The sequence below is a fragment of the Stegastes partitus genome, unplaced genomic scaffold (assembly GCF_000690725.1).
Source record: "Stegastes partitus isolate 25-593 unplaced genomic scaffold, Stegastes_partitus-1.0.2 Scaffold75, whole genome shotgun sequence".
NCBI lineage: Eukaryota > Metazoa > Chordata > Actinopteri > Pomacentridae > Stegastes > Stegastes partitus.
Genome location: NW_007577806.1, coordinates 268,653 through 292,034, shown reverse-complemented (window position 1 = coordinate 292,034; position 23,382 = coordinate 268,653). Strand labels below are relative to the sequence as shown.

General features: G+C 41.7%; 2 protein-coding genes across 2 annotated transcripts; one reads left to right on the top strand and one right to left on the bottom strand.

Moving 5' to 3' along the window:
- The first annotated feature begins 328 nt into the window (after positions 1 to 328).
- pcgf6 (polycomb group ring finger 6) lies at positions 329 to 9,320 on the top strand. The gene is made up of 10 exons (XM_008276503.1): positions 329 to 778; positions 1,054 to 1,153; positions 1,689 to 1,785; positions 2,002 to 2,057; positions 2,168 to 2,227; positions 2,501 to 2,618; positions 3,547 to 3,574; positions 4,398 to 4,496; positions 7,515 to 7,601; positions 8,115 to 9,320. The coding sequence occupies exons 1-10, from the start codon at positions 707 to 709 to the stop codon at positions 8,163 to 8,165; spliced, it is 768 nt and encodes a 255-aa protein (XP_008274725.1). The 5' UTR covers positions 329 to 706; the 3' UTR covers positions 8,166 to 9,320.
- Positions 9,321 to 11,526: 2,206 nt separating this feature from the next.
- On the bottom strand, positions 11,527 to 18,182 carry LOC103353497 (alpha-internexin-like). Its single transcript, XM_008276502.1, has 5 exons — positions 17,889 to 18,182; positions 16,339 to 16,569; positions 15,565 to 16,092; positions 12,272 to 12,396; positions 11,527 to 11,719 (listed from the first exon to the last, which is right to left on the bottom strand). The coding sequence occupies exons 1-5, from the start codon at positions 18,180 to 18,182 to the stop codon at positions 11,527 to 11,529; spliced, it is 1,371 nt and encodes a 456-aa protein (XP_008274724.1).
- Positions 18,183 to 23,382: the final 5,200 nt, after the last annotated feature.

The window sequence follows — 23,382 nt, the reverse complement described above, 5'->3', positions numbered from 1 at the left end:
TTTTGCTGGTAGCCAAACTCTAGTTAAGTCATGTCATTTTCCGATTTGTATCATGTTGTTAAATTGAATATACCAATTAGCTAGAAGCTATTTTATGTATGTTTTGTATGTGTGTTGTGCCTCTGCTTGTTCTTCAAAGTTTTGAGGATTTAAGGACCTTTGTGTTTCAACCCAGCTACAGAATAATTACTAATCAAATGATTAAGCACGCTCCAGACTATGATATAGACATGTAATTTATTCATTGTTGGTCACTTTACATTTATTATGAAGGATCCAGGCCGGATGTTGTAATGTTGTGGCGCCTCGCGGACATGAGGAGGGAAACAAAACCGCTCACGTGACCGTGAAGAAGCAGCAACACAGTAGATAAAAGTTAGAAACGGCTTCTGCTCCTTGTTTAAGTGGTTTTTCTCGGCATTTGTGCAGACGAAGGCTTGTATTTCGGCCAGATTCGGTAACACAGGCGGCTACAGCAGCTCCATGCTCACGTGTATTTATTGTTTTAGTCGTGAAAATAATAGGCAAGCTAACGTTAGCCGACTAGTCAAGTGTAGCTAACTTACAATAAGTTAACTGAAACCTAAAAACAGCTTCGACCTTTGGACCAAAGTTAAACTTTGACTAAAGGAAACTATTTAATTCGCTATTTTGTTCTCGCAACTGAAAGAGACAAAGGAAGTGTGTTGTTGCCGTGTCGGTGGGAATGTCATCGTCTCCGTTTGGTCGCAAGAGTCATGAAGAGTCAAACTTATCACACAGCGACTCTGAGGACGAGGTACGTTCAGTCATATTCACTCACTTCAGAGCTCACCTCCCCTTTAATTTCACAATGAATCCGTCTTCTTCGTCTGGTTCTGACAACTGACTGTTTTATCTAGTGTTTGACGCTTGGTTGTCTTTCTCACTCAACTAACACCTGCAATAGCGGAAACCTGTTGATGCTAATGCATTGCAGTTAGTTGTTTATTAAAGGCAGACGTTGGTTGGTGTGTAATGCAGCAGCATCAATGTTTTAAAACTTCAACCGTTTACTGTGATGTGTTTCCACAGCCCAAGCTCCCTCTCAATCAGTTCTATCCATACATCCGCTGCGCCCTGTGCTGCGGGTTCCTCATAGATGCCACCACCATCACAGAGTGCCTGCACACATGTGAGTTATTACAGGTGTCCTTTAGGTGCTGCAGTCCTCACAGGGCTTCACTGGGATCCAAAAGGGAGTAATCCAATATATTCCTCATGTCACTAAAGGCTGGTGAACTGCTTTTGGTTGATACTAAACTATCACTGAAATAGTTTTAACATATGCGTCAGTCAGTAAGTATCAGGGAATTTAACTTTGGACTGAACAATTTAGGAAAACGTAAGAAAGTCTTTTAAAGTAAAGTGTTTGTTCAGTATTCAAACATGCAAAATATTATTCATCATAAATGGCAGCCTTTTCCAATATGCTAATTGCATTGTTTCATATCATGATTTCAATTTGAAATCAATATATTTTTCACTCCTACATTCAGTAAAGCCACACATTTGTGAATTGTATTTGTATGTTATGTATATGTGTTCTGCAGAAAGTGATCCTGCTGTTCATCACAGTTCTTCTACAGCCACATTCCATGGATGCTTTAAAAATGTTGCTGTTGTCTAAACAGTCCACTTACATTTCATTGTGCTTTGTTTTCTTCAAGTTTGCAAAAGCTGCATTGTGAAGCACTTCTTCTACAGCAACAGATGCCCCACATGCAGCATCGTGGTCCACCAGACACAACCTCATTACAACATCAGGTGGGACTCATGCATGTTTGTCATATCTGCAACATTGTTCACCTTGTGTACCTGTTGAATGAATAGTTGTCTGTCAGCTAGGTTGATATTTGAGTTGAAGTAATGCACAGGGGGACACAGATTCTTTTAAAGTGGAAATTCTGCTCTGACTCACATCTCTACCAAAGTAAATCTGTACTGAGCTTTTATAGTTTTGTTTGTTCTGTTTCCCTTCAGGCCTGACAGACAACTACAGGATATTGTTTACAAAATGATTCCCTTCCTGGAAGAGTGTAAGTGTGTGTTTATATTTATAAATACATTTGTTATACCCGCAGACACCTTTAATGTATTAAAGTACTTCATGTGTCTTTTTTTGTGTGTTTTCTTTTTCTATCTACAGCTGAAAGAGAAAAAATGTGTAAATTCTACAAAGAGAGAGGGCTCGAGGTGCCAAAACCAGGTGAAATAGTTTACCCAGAAGCCTTATAGGCTTAAGTAAATGGGCACTGTTAGCTGAACAAGTGACTGTGTGTGCACTGTAATGTACAGTATGGCACTATAGGAACAGCATTTTGACATTTTACCTGCATGCTTCTTTTTACATTACATTCACATCATTACATTATGTGTATTCATGAACTGGAAATTTAAAGATGGAGCACAACAGTAAAAGCATGAGACTTCCTCACTTTTTTTTTTCTTCACAATTTGCCTTCTCCTTCCTGCTTTGCAGTGGTCATATCTCCCCCAGGTCCTGTTGTGTTGAGGAGACAGAAGAAGGATAGCATTCCCCAGTCTGTGTTCACCATTCCTCCTGAGCTGGATGTGTCTCTGCTGCTGGACTTTGTTGGGTAAAGATTTGCACACTGCAGTTCTCTGTCTTGTGTTAATTGCAGATGATGGTGCTCAGCCTCCTCGCTGCTCTAAACACATGAATGCACTTTAGAGGCCCTGCACAACTTTAACCAACATTAAATACAACAAAAACCATGTTTGCAAATGGATTAGATTTTAGTGAGACACAGCAACATCAGTGTAACAATTACTTGTGGATCACAGGTCTTTATGCATCTCAGGATGAATTAGACATCATGAAAGAAAAATTATATATATATACAAGGAGGTCAAATGGGAATTTAGGCTGGGAGAATGTCAAGACAAATGCTGATGGTGCTTTTCTCTTTTAGCTTCTCATCTCTTTTCCCGTGTTTATTTCAATTATGATGAATATTTTCAGTTGTACATTAGTTTCATTATATTTGATCACCAGTTCTCTGTAGCTGTTGCCTTTAGTTTGATTGCGGTCTGTTCAAATGTTTTGCCATAAAAACACTCAGTCGTAGCTGTATCGTCTTATCAACGTCTCCTTTAAGAATACAAACACAGCGTTTTATGAAACAGCATCGTAACAAGAACCAGGGTGGAACAACAGCCTGCAGGGTGATTTCTGTTCATTTACTTTGTCGTAGGTGTAAATAGTTCTCTAATTAGCAACTAGACATCCACTGTTGCATTTTATGTCCTCATTGTTGAGAATTGCCTTGAAAATATAAGAGGTAGCAAGTTCTAGTTCAAATGATAGTGGTTCTGCTTTTGACTGGTAGACGTAAATGTGACTGGCCACAGTTTGCCTTCTGCTTTAAGGACAAACGAGGACACCCTGTTCTTAGAAATACGTGGTATTTATCATGCAGTTCCATGAATACGCCAGCAGATGGTCCTACTGTGTCACATCGACAAGAAAGATGTGCTTCTCTTAACTGTTTGCTTTGCTTTCAGGGCTGAAGAAGGCGTCTGCAACTATAAGGTAAAGCCTTATTAGATTAAGAATTGATGAGAACTTGATAACAAATTTACTGTGAACTACTGTCAAAAATAGTTTTGTCTCTGAGCTCTGCATTTTTCTGCCACTGTATAGTTTAGCTGTTTGGTAAAATATTTAAGTAGTCCACTATTTTCTGACCCTTAAGCAGCGGACTTCAGCTGTTAAATGTACTTTCTTCGTACGGTCCAAGCCCGTTTACTGGGAACCGTAGCGGGGGTCTTATTTGTGGGATCTGGGGTAGTGACTGAGATGAGGTAGAATAAACACTATGTCTACTAAAGCTGCAGTTAATGATGACTATTGTCATCAGTTGATTTGTTGATTTTTTTTACTTATTTAATCAATTAGTTGTTTCATCTACAAAATGTCAGAATGTGGTTAAAAAAAATAAAAAAATACCTTCAGTTGTCCTCAGAGCCCAAGATGATGTCTTGGTTTGTCCTCAACCCAAAGATATTCAGTTTACTGTCATAGAGATGTAAAGAAACCAGAACCTATTTCAAAAATTTTACTTTAAATTAGTCAGTTATCAAAATAGGAAGCGTTTCATTTAATAGTTGACAACTAAATGATTAATCGTTGCACCTCTGTTGTCTCCTGTGAGTTACAAATAGTTAAATACAATCTGTAAAATGCTGATTAATCCAGAATTAATTGTAATTTTGACACTGTGTGAAAATGTATTATTGATGCTTTTTAGTTTTGTCCCAAGTGTTACAGTTTAAAACAGCATATTCCCAGTTTTAGTCAGTGTTCCTTATAGCTTTTGATGACTTTCCACCCTGACCATCTTTTTCCTGTTTAGCCACTGGAGAGGCGGTACGTTCGCGTGTCGGGCGAAGCCACCATTCGCCACGTAGAGCTGTTCATCAGGAGGAAGATGGAGCTGAGCCCAACGTGCCAGGTGAGTCTGCCAGGTTCACAGCTAATGCCTTCACAGAGTTGCATGATCGCAGTCTGGATCTCAGTATTTGCTTTAGACAGACTTGGAAGCAGTAAAAAGAAAAGAAGTTGGCACTGGCTTGTACAGCGACATGGGTCACTGTTATATGTAAGTGATGCCTTTATGTTTTAAACAGACAGCAGACACAATATGAGTCTCCAGTGTTATCAAAACGGTGTGCAGGCAGGAAACGTGTGACCGAATGATTCCTTGAATAGTGTCAGAAAGGTTATGTAAAAGTCAGCTGATGACTTGCTGGCCTGAGATACCCTCCTGGTAAAGGCAGCAACGCTGAAAACATTTCAGAGAGCGTGGTAAACTTGTGACGTGGCTGAAGCTGTTCTCCTCCAGTAATACATCTATCGGATGCTGCAGTAATGTGGATCGAAGCTGCATTGGGAGTGTGTCTGGCGTTTAATTAGTCTAAAAAACCCTGTGCACATAAAAGCCAGGTGCCTGCATGTGATACAAATGCACAGAACAGCATCGGTGAGTGTACAACCGTCCTCGCAAGGAGCATTTGTACTCTGTGTGCCCAAATGCGGTCCCAAAAACTTGTTGATATGAGAAGTGCTTCCTCAACCCTTCCATGAATTTACTCAACACTGGCTTGCTCATTATGTTGACTTTTTAGCTTTAAGACACAAGAGAGTGGGAAATAACTGCTCGTCTCACTGGCTGTATGACTTGTGTTGTTTGGTCATGCAGCTGCTGTTGGGGTCGCGGGGGGGCTGGAGTCTATCCCAGCCGACTTAGGGTGAAGGCAGGGGACACCCTGGACAGGTCACCAGTCTATCACAGGGCTACACTTAGAGACAGACAACCAAGCACACTCACATTCACACCTACGGACCATTTAGAATGACCAATCAACCTCAAGATGGTTTTGGACTGTGTGGGAGGAAGCCGGAGAACCCGGAGAGAACCCACGCTGCACGGGGAGAACATGCAAACTCCACACAGAAAGATCCCGTGTGTCCTCACCGGGACGTGAACCTGCAACCTTCTTGCTGCGAGGCAACAGTGCTAACCACTGCGCCTTTACCAAACGCTAATTTAATATATTCAGATTAATAATACAAAATATAATTAATCAATAATTTATAATGTTAAAATGTCCTGCAGGGAGACTTTATTAGATTGGGATTGAAACTAATTGATCCCCAGGGGAAATTTATAAACTCCTTGCCAGTCAGTAACAGTATCATCAAAATCAACCTCACCTTTACTGGCTGTAACATTAATGTGATTTACACCTTAAATTAATAATCATAATATCATAATATAATATATGTTAGTCTGTTAAGGACTTCTGCATAATGAGTGCTTTATTCCCTGTTTGTTGTTTACTTTAAGTAGCCTACATTTTGATGCTGATACCTAAATTAAAATGTTTAATGTAACACTTTAACTCGTAACAGAGTATTTCTACATTGTGATATTTTTAGTTTTACATACGGACAAGATGAGAGTACAGATGGGGAGGATCCTGAGCACTCGGCACAGTTTCATGATCGCAGGACTACCGAAATGCTCTCCAATGAGGATGGTTTTCCTCCTGTTATGTAGTCTGTGCTTGTATGACGTGTATGAGCCTGGTATTTATGTTCACACTTTTTGAGGCTCATTAAATGCTGTAAATGTGTCTTTAGGGGTAGGTATGTGTCGGCCGACCCTGCTGACAGAGGGTGTTTGGCTTTGTAGTGGTGTTGCTTGCAAGAATTATTGAAATAGAATTGTACTGACTCCCCCCAAAAACAAGCACTAAACAAAAGACTTAAGGAGAAATGGAAAAAGAGAGAGGCAATATACGTGGACAGAGAGGTGAAACTGAACCTCTACTTTTATTTTGTAATTATTTGATGGTTCATCAGCCATGTGTATGAACTACACTACCGCTGCCAACAGCCATATGAATGGGTCTAAGGTGTGTTAAATAGATCCATGTGATACACATCTGTTGCATTAAAGACATATAGGCCAGAGGTAACAACACAGTATCACCTGGAAGATGTTTTCTCCAAGTGGTGTCTTTAGTTTAATTGGATGATAAGAAGTTCCCAACTTTTTTATCTCTGTGAGAGACTCACATCAAAATCCACCTTATTCAGAAGAACAGAAACATAATCGGAGAACAAAGCAGTGCAACGAGGACTGCACCTGCGCTGGAGGGACAAAACAACTGCTGAATACAAGCAGAGCTCAACATAGAAGGGGCAGCTAGCCGGGTCAAAACTCAGCAGGAAGCCGACATGAAAGGACAACAGACACTCCTTAAGGACAACCCTAATCTGATTTTAATCAAATTATTAGTGCAGTGATACCGTATGTCTGTCTTAGAGCTGGGTATCTGTTGTAAGAGAAGGCTCATGATTGTAAATAGTAGTCCTATAATCAGATGTGTCCTCCTTTCCTGAGCAGAAAAGTGTGATCAGTTCAGCAGGGTGTTGAGGAGTTGGTGTAATTTGTATTTAGTAACACGTGGATGAGGATTAGCAGCTTACACTGTTTTCCTGGCCTCAGTGCTGCACTGCTCTGGCCTCTCTGGACAAACCTGGATGCCATAATTGTCTTTTTATTGTTACAACACTTTAAGAGTCATTTGAATTGTCCATATTTGTCCTATATTTTAGCGTAGATCACTGTGACCTTTTAGTTTTTGAAAAGTAGTCAAGACAGTATTTTGAATGTTTTGGTGAGTTGATGGTGTTTCCATATTTGGATCTTTATGTAGCAAAAAGAACCAGTTTAGTTAATAGTGTAGTTCTCAGAAAGTCATATTCGGCCACAGATTTGTCTCCAAAATTTGTAGAATTGTTTGTTAGACTGACCTGAATACCTTGATCTTTCATCATAAAATCATAGTCATAAAATCATGAGAATGCTGATTTCTCTCTCTGCATCAGAGGACTCATGAACTGCTCTGTTAAGTTGGATCTCTGCTGCAGTGGTGTGAAATATTTTTGTGTGTCCCTGCAGGTGGATGTGGTTTGTGGAGATCACCTCCTGGATCACTACCAGTCACTCAAAGACATACAGAACTCTGCGGGCGAAGACGCGCTACAGGTGAGAACCACAAAAACACACAGTTGGAAGAAACAGAAGTTAACCTATGTTTTCTTTTACAAGGTATTTAAAATGTTGCATCATTGAGATTATTAACGTACAATATTAATTGGAAAGAAAAAGAGACTCTTAGTGGCATCTGGCTATTTAGGTAGGTGGACTGAATCGACAGAATTTGATATAAAGTTTCATAGAATGGATGTGAATAAATTAGTTTAGTAGTTTAAGAAAAACATTCAGCTACAACCTGTCTCTCTGAAACCAGGATCATTGTTTCATAGGACAATCCACATCCACAGAATACAATGTGTTTTTTTGGCACTACTGAAGAAATGCTCCCAGTTTTTACTGTCTGCGGTCTGATTTATGAGCACCAACCTCATCGGACAAGTGCTCCCACTCGTCACAAATCCCAATTTAACACCTACAACAAACCAATAACGGCTATAACATTTGAACTTTTATCGACCTTTCTGAGTGATCCGTTTGTTCTTTTTTTACCTTTTGCTCCAGGATGGTCTGTTGGTGCTCCACTTCGGGTTGGTCCTGCCCTCCCAGTCTTGAACACGAGAGATGGATTTAGCTAATTCCTCAGCTGATAAGCTAACCTTTTGGACGTCTCTTCATCAGACTCATGTCATCATGTGGAGTTAGGTTTCTACATTGGCATAACTTGTAACTGTAACTACTGCACCACTGTCTTGAATGTGTTGTTAGAACTGACCAATTGTCACCACCTGCTTACAAAGATAAAACTACTAACTGACATGTAGCTACATTTAGGAGTTGGCCAGCAAAACTTGTGAGGTATAACAGGAAGATGTCTGGCCTCATCTACATGTAAAACTGAACTTTTCTGTTAACACAGAGGCAACAAATTCTCATCCATCATGATCATTAACTTCTATTCAGGACAACCCTTGTGTCTGACATGAATTCGATGGACACAGGTGGCTTACATTTGATTGACTACAGTACCAACATGTACAAAACATGTTTCAACTGATGACTGGAATTGAGAGATTCCTGTTTTTACTGCCAACGTGACTTATGAGGATAAGTTAAGTCACAGCAATGGGACTTCTGCTTTAGCTGAACTTGGATCGAAACACTGTTTGTGGGTCTGAAACTCTTAAAATTTCAAACCATACGTGCATGAGGTCAGTAGAAGCTGCTCCTCTCTAGTTTTACTGTCTTTTTGGAATCCAGGGACCTTCATCTCAGTTGTTTTCTATTTATTATTTCATGACTTGGGCATTATTTGAAAAAGAAAACAGAATTTAAGGGCTTGAAGTACAAGAACTACCACTACCAAAGGTTTGTGAATGTATTTATATAGAGTTTAGATTTATACTCTGATTAGTTCAATTTTCCTTCTTATTGATTGACTTGTTTAATTTAAGAGCTGCTAACAGTTGTTTACTGTTTGCTGATATTAATTGATAAAACATGCTTTCAATGCTTGCAACAGCACAAAAGCAACTGTTTAAAGGGGGTTTGTATAAAGAGGTCTTTGATGAGGTTTGGTAAAAATATATTTTCTACTAGGTTTTGTGATTTTTGAATTAATAAATAAATGCATAACTGAGAAATGTCTTCTGATTCATCCTGGGGTGGGTTTAGAAATGTTTCAAAGAGGGGGTTGAATGGAGAATGTTTGGGGAAAGTGAAAATAAGTTAAGACTCAATCATAAATCAATAAAAGCTGCACCTCATTAACAGTTATGTTTTTATTTATTGTAATAAATGAATGCCAAAATATCCATCCATCCATCCATCTTCTCCCGCTTATCTGGGGTCGGGTCGCGGAAGCAGCAGCCTTAGCAGAGCCGCCCAGACTTCCCGATCCGTACACACCTCCTCCAGCTCTTCCAGGGGGACCCCCAGGCGTTCCCAGGCCAGTCGAGAGACATAGTCTTCCAACGTGTCCTGGGTCTTCCCCGAGGCCTCCTCCCGGTGGGACGCGCCCGGAACACCTCCCCAGGGAGGCGTCCAGGAGGCATCCGAAACAGATGCCCGAGCCACCTCAACTGGCTCCTTTCGAAGTGGAGGAAAATAAACAACTTTAAATATTGTAATAGGAGATCTCTCAAATCACTCAAATAACTAGAAACTAGAAAAAGGTAATAAATAAAAATTTTCTAAATTATTATTTCGTGAAATAGGACATTTCTTGGGCTGCAGGGTGACGCATTCGGTAGCACTTTTGCCTCGCAGCCAGAAGGTTGCCGTTTCGCGGCACCGGCATCTTTCTGCGTGGAGTTTACATGTTCTCTCCGTGCAGCGTGGGTTCTCTCCAGGTTCTCCGGCTTCTCCCACACAGTCCAAAAACATGTTGAGGTTAATTGGTGATTCGAAATTGTCCGTAGGTGTGAGTGTGCTTGGTTGTCTGTCTCTAAGTGTAGCCCTGTGATAGACTGGTGACCTGTCCAGGGTGTCCCCTGCCTTCACCCTGAGTCAGCTGGGATAGACTCCAGCCCCCCGCGACCCTAGTGAGGATTAAGCGGTGTATAGATCATGGATGGATGGATGACATTTCTTTTGAATTGTGGGTGTAAAGAATTTAAATTTAAAACAACAACAAAAAAAAACTGTCCTGGACAAATTAGAGCACTTTGCTGATGAGCAGTGCAATCACAATACCTGTCAACAGGTGCAGAGGTCTGATTGAGAGTTACAGAAAACATTTGGCTGCAGTGATTGGCTCAAAGGGTTGTTCAACAAAATATTAGTTTATGGGTCCCATCATGCTTGTTTTTTGTTGTTGTTGTTGTTGTTAATATTTCTGTTGAACCACAATTCAAAAGCAATGTCATGATGTTCATTCATTTTTAAAAAATTTATTATTGCTTTTGTCAATTTCAGCGTATTTCAGTGACAGCTGTTTTTTCCTTCTTTAATGGAAGGGTATGAATACATTTGAGGTACTGGTCATGGGTCCAGTCCAGTCTGACGGACCATGTAAACCAAGGGTCTCGAACTCCGGTCCTCGAGGGCCGCAATCCTGCAAGTTTTAGATGTTTCCCTCTTCCAACACACCTGATTGAAATGATCAGGATCGTTATCAGGCTTCTGCAGAGCTTGATGATGAGCTGACCGGAGTTCGAGACCCCTGATGTAAACAGACGCACAGAGATTAGGGAAGACTCATATGTTCCCGGAGGCAGCCTCGCGTCATTTGTGAATATGTTGACTTGCATATAGAAGCACCGACAATCATTTGTCAATCGTGTTATTTTATTCAATGCGTTATGCAGCACAACGGAAACAACAGTGAATGACACTTTTCCAACAGGTGCAACCAGGTGAGCTGATCTGTGTTAGGAGCTGGATGACATGGAATATCTGAGATGTGATTGTGTTTGCAAACAGGAAACCACTTTTTAATGCTGTAAAACACATCACAATGGTGCAAAGACAAAAGCAGCAGTGACTGTCATCCTACATCACACACACACCTTGTGTCTAACATGCTTCAAGCTTAAAGTTCACACAGCAGAGAAACGGAGCTATTCTGACATTTTGTTTGCTAACATATCATCTGAGCAAACTTCACACATCTCTAAAGTTTCAGTGTCGTGACAAAGTAGCAAAATGTACATTAATTTCATTAACATTCACTACTTGGTCACATGTTGACTGTCAAACAGTTTGTTCCCTCGTCCTGGAGATGTGCAGAACATCAGCTCTAGATTTTCAGATTAGTTTCCTTATCTAATGTTGGAGTTTTATGACTAGCGATACTCATGAACCTTGTATTTTATTTGATGGTTTTCAAGCCTAGAGTTCATCTAAATGCTGAAATCTACAGCCGTGGTGTCATCTACAACCTACTGATTATCACTGAAAGCACTGACTACTTCCAGAACATTTGGTAATGGTCACTATACACATACAGTATGTCTGTATTCAGAGTTCCCTGTCTTCAGTTGTTGGAATTGATGTCTGCCTCATCTTTGTCCTCGCCCATCTCCTTGAAGCTTTCCTTCTTGGCTCCTTCTTTGTCCCTCTGGCTGCTCCTGGACGAGCCGGCTGAGGCTCGAGGGTGGTAGCTGTAGCTGGCAGCACTGAACGACATCCCTGAGTTAAAGTGAGTCTCCTCCCCCTCCAGCAGTTTCCTTATAGGATCAAAGGAAGCAAATGTGAAGCTGCACACATGTAAGAATGAGTCTAGTTGTAAAGAAATAGCCATGATTTGTTTTGATTTTCAGAAATATGTACGTGAACAGCGGTAAAAGGTAAACACACTTTCTTTTTCTAAATGGTATGAGGTTAAACTCAAAATTAAGTCCCCCCCTCCATTTAAAGATGTGGTTTGCTTATTGTTACTTGACTTGCTGAAGGAGGAGGGTTTCTCTGTACTCAACTTAAATCTCAGTTTGGATGTAAAAGCATTTGGAAGCCAATCAGTGGCCAGAATGCAACATACACCGCTGCAGTGGGGAAACTTAAAGCCTCATACATTAGTTTGAAGAAACAGATGTCATTTTTAACCCTGTTATTGAACATTTTTGTGGCAAAACTAAATAGACACAAAGGATTATTCATAGTGGATTTTTTAAACATGGCTGGAGGGGGTCTTTATATAAGTGAATACATTTCAGGAATAACTGGGTGATTTAGTCTTTGACGTAACATGTCGATCTGTGTTTCTTAAATCCAGTCAGCACCTGTAAGCAGCTATCTCTATGTCCAGGGCCATCTTGACATTGAGCAGGTCTTGATACTCTCTCAGGTGCTGGGCCATCTCACTCTTCAGGTTCCTCAGCTCCGTGTCCAGGTGGCCAATCGTGTCCTGTTACAGTGGAAATGAGACAGGATTTAGAGATTATCGGCTGTGTCGAACAATTCACTGCATCCACAGATTGTCTCAGTCTGCTACTCTATAGGTTTTTTTTCTGTTGTAGCTATGAGCTAGTGGTAGCTGCCTGACATTGATTTGGGATATAGTTTCCCGTGACACTTGGAAAGCGTCCCTCTAAAGTTTATTAGGGGATTTCCTTTTGGTTTCAGTCACCTGTGGAGCTCAGCTTTACCTTCTGTAAAAAGCCAGTGAAAGCCAGATGGCCTTCCTGAATCCGATTTAGCAGGTCAGAGGTTAATCTAATTGACATGCGGGGTCACTTTACTAAGAACTGTTTCAGTCAGTCTCACAGTCACAGAGGCTTGTTAGGCTGACAGCTACACACTAAAGGTCATGTCTGGACTTCACTTTGAACCTGAGTTAGACGTTAACTTTTACCCTTAGAGGGAGCCAGAATTTTTTAAACACAGCTTGGTGTTACTGACAGGATTTCTTTATTTAGAATTTCTCCCTAATTAAGCCTCAATACTTTAACTTTTTGCAAATTTGTAAATTTACATTTCTGTCATTTGCTGATGAGAGATAGTTTTTGAAAAAATATCATTATTCACCATTTTTGCTGACGTCTCGATGAGAAATTTGGTACTGCTTAGCTTAGCTTAGCTTAGCTTAGCTTAGCAAAAGAGACTAGGATCAGGGGGAAACACCAAGCATGTTGGGGGTTTTTTTCAAATGCAACAACATGTGACTACCAGCACCTCAAAGCATCACTAGTATGACATGGTTACCAGTGACTGATCAGCCGTAACATTACCACCACCAAGAGAGTGAATAACACTGATCATACCATTAGAATGGCACCTGTGAGAGCCTGGTATATATCAGCCAGTAAGTGAACAGTCTGTTTACTAGCTGATATGTTGGAAGCAGGAATAACAAGCGGTGTGAGGCTCAAACTGTGATGACCAGACAGCTGGGTCAGAGCAGCTTCAAAACAGCAGATCTTCTAGGGTGTTCCCTGGTTGCAGTGAACAGTAAAAAGTGGTCCAAAGAAGGCCAACCAGTGAACAGGCAACAGGGTCGTGGAGGCCCAAGGCTCAAGATTGCAGGAAACTTCAATGCTTCTATAGTAGGAAGTTGTCAGAACACACAGTGTATCTCAGCTTGCTGCGTATGGAGCTGTGCAGCCACAGACAGGTCACAGTGTCCTGCTGGTTCCTCCCCAGAGCTACTCACAATAGACACATGGGTGTCAGAACCAGACCACAGAGCAATGGAAGGGTGGCCTGGTGTTTTTTTTCCAATTTGATCTGTGTGATCATTTATGTGGAGAAAGATGGCAGCAGGATTCACTGTGGGAAGGAGTCAAGCCAGCTGAGGCAATGAGATGCTCTGAGCAACGTTCTGCTGAACCTTGTCTTTAATGTGGATGTAAGTTTTGACACCCCAGCAGTCCCTGATGGCAGTGGCTTCTGTCAGCAGGATAATGCTCCCTACACACCGAAAACACTCTACAGGGACGATTTGAGGAACATGACAAAGAGTTCAAGGTGTTGACTTGGCCTTGAATTCCCCAGATCTAAATTTGATCAAGCATCTGTGGGTTGTGCTGGAAAAACACATCCGATCAATCTGAGGCGCTACCTCGCAGCTTCGAGGACTTGAAGGATCTGCTCCTGTCTTGGTGCCCACAGGACACCTCCAGAGGGCTGTGGCGTCCTGGCTTTGTCCCGGGGATCTACACAATAGTAGGCAGGTGGTTTGAATGTTGTGGCTGATCGGTCACTTGGTGTGGTTTTGGGGTAAACTATGCTTAGGACCAGGCTGGCTGTTTCCCCCTGTCATCATCTCTTGATCTTTGCATCAAATTCCAATAAAGATAATCAACAAATGTATTTCCCTAAATCTCCCACAATTATGAAAATGTTACAGCAGCAGAACATCCTGAAAGGGTCACAGCATCAAATACCTCCAGCAGTGTTTAACTAACAGGCAAATCATCAATCTGACCTGGTTGTATAGTGAGTATCACAGTGTGCTCCATGAGTGATCGATTTCAATTATAAGACTTTCAGTTTGCATTCCTTGCTTCTACTGAGTCCTTGCCATGTAAAAGTTGGGGACACCCTGCCGTGTGCAGTTAGCTAACAGCCTTACTCAAGCTGTGCCATAATTGATGATGAACCTGACCTTGAGATCTGCTCACTTCCAATCCTATTATTCTGCAGAGTTGTAGACAGTAACAACCTCCACGCAACGCCGTGCCAGCCGTGCTGCAGCAGCTCTCTACCCAGCACTGAAGTAGTTCTTTTAACTTCAAGCGCTTAAAGTCTGTTATCTTTTAACCATTTACAGTTCTAGTGCTCGCTCTGAGAGTGGAGTATGTTGGTTTCCTTTTATCTCCAAAGACTGCATCAGAGTAGTACAGTGTTTCTGTCTTTTATGGTTTCAATCACTGCTCAAAAACTAATTAGAATTTCCTATTCTAGTTTAGCTTTTATCTGTAGGCTTATTTACGATGCAGTGATAATTTTCTGCACACGGTTTTGTGCTATATTGCATTTATGCACCTTTTCTGAGGTCTGTTTCTTTTTCTTCTGTTACGACAAAATTACAACCCATTACAGGAAGTGAATAGAGCTGCTCTCTTTCAAAGAAACGGTTCCAGAGAAAACTGCTGCTTATTACCAGTATTGTTGCACTTTTCCTGGAAAGAAAATAAGAAATGCTTTGCCTGAGTGCACCCAAATATAATTCAATTGTCCTTCATTCATTATAACTGAAAAACTGGACATATAAGTGTTTTGACAGCTACCAGTTAATACACTGTCCTTTAGACTTTTTTTTCTAGCAGTCGTCTTGTTACTGGGATATAAAACAGAAAAGCTTTATTTTAGAGGTTCTGTAAATGACTCATAATAAAGACGTTTCCTAGAAAGAGAGTCTGGTAATTACTGTGGGTGAAAAGGGGAACGTCAAAGGCCGTTTTCTAGTTGGAGTTTAGTTAGTGCTGTTGAATTCCACACAAATGAAACTTGTATAGATCAAACTTGCCAAACATATAAGTGAGTGTGTGTAATGTTGTGACTGTAGCCCTGCTGGACACCATGAGATGCAAGGTGTGCTGAAACATCCCTCTGCTCGTTAGGGATTGCTTGCCTGCATGGCTGAGGCTTCAGCGTTGTGTGCATCCTCCATCTCTGTGATCTGTCTCTCCAGAGACTCGTTGGCGCCCCTCAGGGTCTCTATCTCGATGGTCTTGGACTGCAGCTGCCTCCTGAACTCATTGATCTCCTCCCGGCTGGCCCTCATGGCCTCGTTGCTCCTGGTTGCCTGCTCGCTCAGACTTGCGAACTTGCTCTTGTACCACTCTTCGGCCGACTGCAGATTCTTGGAGGCGATGGACTCGTACTGGTTGCGGATCTCCTTAAGAGCTGAGGTGAGGTCCGGCTTGGCGAGCTCGAGTTCCACAGAGACCTGCTGCGCCTCCATCAGGCTGCTCATCTCCTGAATTTCCTCTTCGTGCACTTTCTTCAGGAAGGAGATTTCATCCATCAGCGAGTCCATCCGGCGCTCCAGGTCCAGGCGCACGGCGGCCGCATCATCCACATCCTTCCTGAAAGACCTCAAGGTCTGCTCAGCTTCCTCCCGTGCCCTCACCTCATCGTCATACTTTACACTGAGCTTCTGAAGTGAGACAAGAGAGAGAAAAGTGGTGAGAGAAGCTGAAGTGAGTTAACGGACACGGAAGATTTGAGCAGTTAGATCAAACAGATGATCAGATCATGTGACACTGATTGACAAAGAAAAAAGATGGACCGTGATTAGAAACGTTGTCATTTCTGAGAGGATGTTGGGTTTGTAGCAGTAAAAACAAAGGAGACACATCAAATTGAAATTGCTCCTTTTCAAAACTGTCAAAAATACTCTTACCTGCAGCTCGTCCTCTAAGTTGTTCCTCTCAATCAGGATGCTGTTTTTGTCCCTGTTCAGCTCCTCCAGCTGGGAACGCAGCTCCCTCATCTCCTGCTGGTAGAGATGGGCCACGCGGGACGGCTCGCCCTGCTTCTGCCGCAGAGTCACCAGCTCCGTCTCCAACACTTTGTTCTGCTGCTCCAGCTGTCTGACTTTATCGATGAACACGGCGAAGCGGTCGTTCAGACCCTGTGAAGCAGGAAACACACCGTTAGGACTGTACCAGCCCCAGACTGAAGGTGTTGATTTACTGAACTCTGAACTTGCTGTTGAAGCTTCTGACATCACATAGCAGCCAAACTTAAAATCCCCTTATTCTAACAGTCTAGTTTCAGAACATCGAATCATTAACGAATTATGTAGAAACTTGCTATGTGTTAAAAATGCTGAGCCACTTGGGAACAGCCTACAAACAGAACACAGACAAACTGCCACCTTAAATAGATTTGGGTAACACGATTACATATACATATTGGCACATCCAGCATGTTTCTGGTCACCTGGCATGACTACATCCAGGATCTCCTTTAAACTCTGTGTCTCCACCAACTCCTGAGAGAACGATGTGACTCTTCAGCCACTAAATCCTTCATTATCTTCTAAAGCAAGCTGAACACTTTGTCTGTCTGGTGTCTGGTGCAGGACAGTGAGTTCATGACTACAGGCGACCCCCGTCACATCACAAGTAGTCTTTGGATTGTATAAAAATACTTATTAGTGTAGCTTTAATTATAGTGGATGCAGCTTTAAAAATGCAGCTGACCTACAGAAACACATCCCATCTCTCCTAAATGCTCTTTTCGCTGTGATGGATATCGACAACGTTCTTTTAATTCTCCTTTTTTCCTCAACAGCAGGAAAAAAGTCTTTTTTTGGTGTAAAAGTTGCAACAGCAGCGTGTAGAAACACTCCATTAAAAGATAATTCTGTCATTTCTAATGGTACTAAAAATTACTTAAAGTATCCAAAGTACAAGTGTCTCTAAAGCGAAATGAGCATTTTCAAAGTGGTATGTTATTATCATGGATGGATTATAATAAAGCGGCTCTGAGGACACAGATGTAAAAGGCCCTCACGATACAAACTGTACATAAGAACTGAAGACAACAAGGCTGAATTAACTGTAGCTGTTCTTTTTTATGTCAAGTTACATGTGTTGGTGGATTTTTTTGTGTCTTCCTGGTGACTTTGCACATCTCTTGGTCGTTTGGCATCATTAGGAGCCTCTCTTCTGTCAGTCTGCAGCTCTCTGCGCTCAGTTAGCACCAGTTTGGAGTCACTTTGATATAGTTTTGTGTTTTTTTGCTGCTGTTTTGTCTCTTTTTAGTCATTTGATTGACAAGAAAAGTCAACAGTTACTGCTGAGATCCCATCTTGGATAGGGGGGTATCTGATACTGGATCATTTTCTTGTCATATTTATGTAAGCATAACTTTTCCAAAAACAATTTCTAATGTGCACAGTAGTCTGTATCTGTCTCGTCTGGTCCTAGTTTTGATCACACCTACCTGCAGCTGCTCCTTCTCGTTAGTTCTGATGACCTTTAATTCATTATTGACCACAGAGGTCTGGGTCAAGTCCAGGGAGCCGGTCGGTACCGGAGAGAAGGAGAGGGACGAGCGGCCGACCCTCCTGTACAGGCTCATGGAGGACGCGCTGTTGCGGGGAGCCGCCATGGACCTGAGCACCGGAGAGCCCCGAGGAGAGGAGCTGCTCATGCGGGAGGAGGAGACGGGGAACCTGGGGGAGTCCCCGAAAAGCTTTCGGTAGGACGACGAGGTGTAGCGGTCTCCGTAGCTCATCTTTGCTGTGACTCAGAGGTAAAACTGGGAGACTTAAAGAGCTTTGCAGGAGCTTATAGGACGCGGTTTGCAGGTGGAGCGAACCATTTTACGCACGGTGGCACAACACTTGTGCAGAGGCGCCTCCAAGGGGGAGCTGGGGGCCACAGCCACCCCGGAACTCTCACATTTCATTGTACAAGTTTCTAGTTCATGCAACTAAAGTGTAGCATCAGCAGTCACTACACATCACAGATAGTGCAAAAGACACAGTTAGTGAGTTGAGCTGGTGGAGACACCGACAACCTGGAAGTGTGAACAAGAGCTGGACAGGTTCTGGCCAGACCTAGGATAAAAAAAAGCCCTATCTGGGAAATAGTTGTAAGGGTTCAAATTCTACAGAAACATAACTCCCAGGGCTAATGATGTCAGTGAGGACACAGACAAACCAGTTTGCAGCAGATCCATATGGATGATTGGCTCTAAAACATCAATTTGAGATACTAGTGTGGCCCAAGAGCTCCTCCTGTCTGTCACTCTGGACTTAGAAACGTAATCTTTCCCTCTTAAAACATGACTGTGAGTGTGCAGTCCTGTATTGATCCTGTTCTGTCTGTACTGCTGAAGCCCATCTAATGACCAAGCATTTAAGTTTGGGTTAACATGAAAGAATCTAGAATATATTTTTAAATATATATGCAGCACAATGTGCCTGGCATGCTTCACCTGATCTAGAAGAGCCATGTGGAAGTGGATTCATGGGCTGACAATCTCACTGTAATCCTGGTTGTGTGTTTACATGTTGAAATTCATTTGTTTTTCTTTCTTTGTTTCATTTCCACAGAGCAAGTCTGTGACCACAAACTGCACTTAGAGGAGGACCAACAGTAAGAATAAAGAGGCAGTAGCTCATTAAAAAGTGTTCATGCTGTAAACTAAAAGATTCAATAACCTCATTTGGTAACTACAGTGAACAGGTTTAAATGTAGTCGACATTTGAACTGTATAAGTTCTACAATGGTTCCACAATGAAGGAAAACTGCTCAAGAAGACTGTGACAGTGAAAGTGTGCCGCATGAGAACTTCAGGTTGCTGACAGAGACGCTTGAGGTGTGTGTGTGTGTGTGTGTGTGTGTGTGTGTGTGTGTGTGTGTGTGTGTGTGTGTGTGGTAAAATGGGTGTGAGCATGGGGGATGAAGGTGATAAAAAGGGGCGAGTCAGAGGGAGCTCCTTCCTCCTCCACCTTCATGTCACCGTCTTCCTTCACAGCCAGCAGTCCTTCTTCTTCTTCTTCTTCTTCTTCTGGAGTTTTGCTTTTCTTCTCCTTCAACTCTTCGCTCTCCCCTGCAGTTTTTTCTTTTCTTCCTCCAGGTCTTTATTCATCTTCCTGATGTCTTCTTCTTCTGTTTCCATTTCTCTTCTCCATTTTCTTATTCTATTCCTCTATTTCTTTTTTCTCCTTTAGGTTTTTCTTGTCCTCCTGGAGTTCTTCTTTCTCCTGCTGCAGTTCTTTATTATTTGCTTCCAGCTGTTAATTATAATTCTCCACTTCTTTCTTCTAACTTTTTATTATTGGATTTTAATTACGAAACAAATTAACTGAAAGATGCACAGAGTGAGGGAAATTAAATTTTATCCTGAAATCCCAGTCGCTCCATCATCAGATACAAGAATGTACAATTGATTCCTGATCAGGTGATCAGCTCAGCACAGAAATGAATAAATGTCCTAAATTGTTTCTCTTTTCTGCCACTTGATGGAGCTGTAATGCTGCAGAACAACAAAAGATGCATTCAAACTAGTTATTCAGACTAAATGCATTAGTTTTTAGCTTGAAATACTTTGAACCAACTTCTGGTACAGAAACGTGATAACAGTGATGAGAATCTAAACCTTGTGAGAAAGAACACAAAACCCACTTCATTCATTCTGTCCATCACACAGTCTCTCCCATCTGTTCCTCAACTTGTGTTCCTTCTGTGTCAGAGAGTTTTCAGAGCTCCTTGCAGACCCTCAACACACTGTGTGGAGTGATGACCACCACACTCAAAAACACGATATACAACTAATTGTTATCGGTGAATGATTGCATGTGAAAACATTGCTTCTCAGACATAGATGTTTAAACACAGACTGAGCACTGACCCTCCCACCTCCTCTCTGTTACGCCTGAGGGAAAATCTCTCCATTCAGTATCTAAAGTTCTAGTAATGTTTTCAGTAGGAATGTTTATTTTTATTATTTTTTAGTTCCCTAAATGTTCTTCTGGAAGGTTGACTGACATTCTCTAAAGACACTCTGTAAATGTTTGGTCATAACATCGTTCCATAATTCCTTCTTGTCACTCATGAAACATTACCCAAATGTTGCAGTGAGAACGTCCTTTCTTTGTGACCATGTAGCATTGTGTAATATTGTGGGAATGTTTCACAGAAGAACATGTTATAATGTGTTATATCAACAATATTTACAAAACATCCTCAGAACATTACAGGCAAAATGTTCTACTTTTGTTAATATGTTGAATTACTAGAGCTTCCAACTGCGCCACCTTGCAGCCCCATATCAAACATGTTGATACTCAAACTTAGGAAAAACTAGAAAAAGCAAAACAGCAGTCGAATCCCAAAGTCATCTAAAAATTCTTGGATCAGACAGTTTTAATGATAAAAATATGATAGATTGTATGACAACACGAAAATTACCAAGAAAATTAGAACAATTTCCTTTTACGGTCTGTTTGTGGGATTAAGGCGACTTTAAATTTAACCTTCAGCAATACATTGTTAAATTGGCGAAATTACAAATAGGCTATGCTCTCTAACCTCCAGCCTAAAGGGGCTGAATTTTCTGCCCCAGTGAACAAATCATAATTGTCTCCTGTTATTTTTATATATATTCTGCTGTCTGCTCTTTGTTCCCTAAAACAATAAGAAAAAAAAGGGAAATGTGAGAAAGTTTTGCTGCATACCACCAAAAAAATAAAATAACATAAAAAAATATAACAAATTTAGTAGTGAAACACTAAAAGTTAATTTTAGCCGTTAAAATCAGTTGAAATCGGTCTCAGCGGTTGTACTGGACTGAACCTAGACGGAAGCGTTCATAGCTTGATTCAATTTATTAACACTGACACTAATAAGAACCTAAAATATTATAAAGTCGCCACAATCTTGGTAGAATGACGCTGCAAGTGAAATTATATTTTTAAGTGAATTACAAGTTTAGGAAGCAGTAATTTTACGCACAAACTCAGCAAGTAATTCAGTGTTAAATATTCTCAGATTCCCGGACAGGTTTCATGTCATCTCTCCATCAGCTCGACTCTCATGACTCTGAGAACGTCTCAGTCTTGAAGGACGTCACTGCAGCACAGACAGACGACACCGAGGAGCAGGTGTTGAGTCCGGTCAGGTTAGAGCTCCTACATGGAAGCTTCACTTCACTTCACTTCACATTCATGACAAGAACTTCCCCCAAATCTGGTGTCATTTTCTTCAGATGCAGATGAAGTGAAGCTGACAATGACCTGATGGAAAGAGAAAGTAGAAATACTGAAGCAGCACAGGACAGGCTGCAGGGACGTGAGTATATTTACCTTCAACTTCAAAGACAGATTGTAGTAACTAGATTTATACACTGTGTGCAGTTCAAGTAACAGAATTGAGGAAAACACCTTTATTTGTTTGTTTTATTGATATTAACAGGATGCTGCTGAATCGGGGGAGATGTCTCTGGAGATCCTGGACACGAGCAGGAGCTACTCGTTCGTGGCCATGCAGGAGTTCTGTTGTTTCTCCGGTTGTTTCTTTTGTCTTTGTCGTTGTTTGTTGTCTCTTTACAGCCTCTTTGCATCTTTTTCAGTTGTTTTCTGTCACTGTGTGTCTTCGAGGCCCTTTCTTTGTGGTTGGTTTGCAAACCTCTGCAGTTAATTTGATTGACTTTCCATTAAAATATGTCACCAGCAGACACTTCAAACTCTGGTCCAGGTCCCCTTGAATCCAAGGCCTGTGCACAGGTAGTCTGTTCAATAATCTCTTCATTGCTTTGCCTGTGTTGGGAACCACAACAACCCCAGTCCAGGAAGGGATCTTCCAGGAAAGGAGCTTGTATGAGGTGCAAATGTTTGTCACCAGCACCTGAAGTGTGGGAGGACAGGTTGTAGCTGCTACAGACTGCAGGTGGAGCACACGGTTGCATCCAATTAGTCAATGTAAAATGTTTCATAGCATGTTAAACTTTGCAACCTTGTGTTGTTAAGCTGTTAACAATGCCAGCTCCTGCATGTTAGGTCTGCAACTTTGGCCTCACAACTACACAAGTAAATCTTGTCAAACAGATTGTACCATCTGACAGAATCTGCAAAGTTATGCTGGGTGTAATGTGACAGGGGCTGCAGGCGGAGGCTTCTGCTCCAGCTGTTTGCCAGGATCTGACAGTAGATTTTGCTGAAGGATGATTCAGGTTTTTCAGCTTGCGGGTTGTCTGCCAAAGTCTTCAGATGTAGGTGGCTGCTGCAGGTTGCTGGTTAAGACTGTAGGCAGGAGTCAGAGGACAATGTGTAGGTGGAGGTTTGGGCTGCAGCTGTTTTCTACAATCTGCAGGTGGAGGCAACAGCTACAGGTTATTGACAGATGATTCTGGTAATGTGCAGTTGCATAGAGAACAGGAAAAATACGACATGAACAGATGTCCTAGCAGCTTAATCTGGCAATGGCCACTTAGACCCAAACACTCCTTCACCATTTTCCTGATGGAAGGTGTAGCAGTCCTTCTTCTTTAACCAGTGTTGGCTGCTGTGAGTCCCCTATAACGAAAAAATGCATCCTACACGGGAGATGAGTTTTATCAGCCGCCCCATCACAGCCTCACACTTTATGTGGCTGAATAGGTTTACCAGTTCATAGCAGTATTCCTCAGTAGCTCACAACTTTTCTGTTGTCTCACCAGATCTTCATCAGTAAACAGACTGGGGTGTTATGCAGGAAACTAAATAAGTTAAATCCTGTGGCAAAAGAAGAACCTTTTGTAGTATTTTCAGAGCTCAAACACCTCCACCCTCCTGCAACCACCCACACAAACACAGTCCACGTACACTGATGCTTTCTGTCGGATCAATGCGTTCATTGATTTCTTGTGTGAATTAATGTGTTAATTATTTATATCCCTCAGAGGCAGTTGTACCTGAAGAGGCTGTGTAGGAATTAGTGTTGCAGCTCAC

Bases quoted from the DNA above. Each gene is read 5' to 3' on its own strand.
- pcgf6 (XM_008276503.1), top strand. From the start codon at position 707: ATGTCATCGTCTCCGTTTGGTCGCAAGAGTCATGAAGAGTCAAACTTA. The intron at 1,786-2,001 runs GTGGGACTCATG...GTTTCCCTTCAG, and splicing joins CAACCTCATTACAACATCAG to GCCTGACAGACAACTACAGG. The intron at 2,228-2,500 runs GTGAAATAGTTT...CCTGCTTTGCAG, and splicing joins GCTCGAGGTGCCAAAACCAG to TGGTCATATCTCCCCCAGGT.
- LOC103353497 (XM_008276502.1), bottom strand. From the start codon at position 18,182: ATGAGCTACGGAGACCGCTACACCTCGTCGTCCTACCGAAAGCTTTTC. The intron at 16,093-16,338 runs GTAAGAGTATTT...GTCTCACTTCAG, and splicing joins ACTTAGAGGACGAGCTGCAG to AAGCTCAGTGTAAAGTATGA. The intron at 12,397-15,564 runs GCAAGCAATCCC...CCACTGTAACAG, and splicing joins CTGAAGCCTCAGCCATGCAG to GACACGATTGGCCACCTGGA.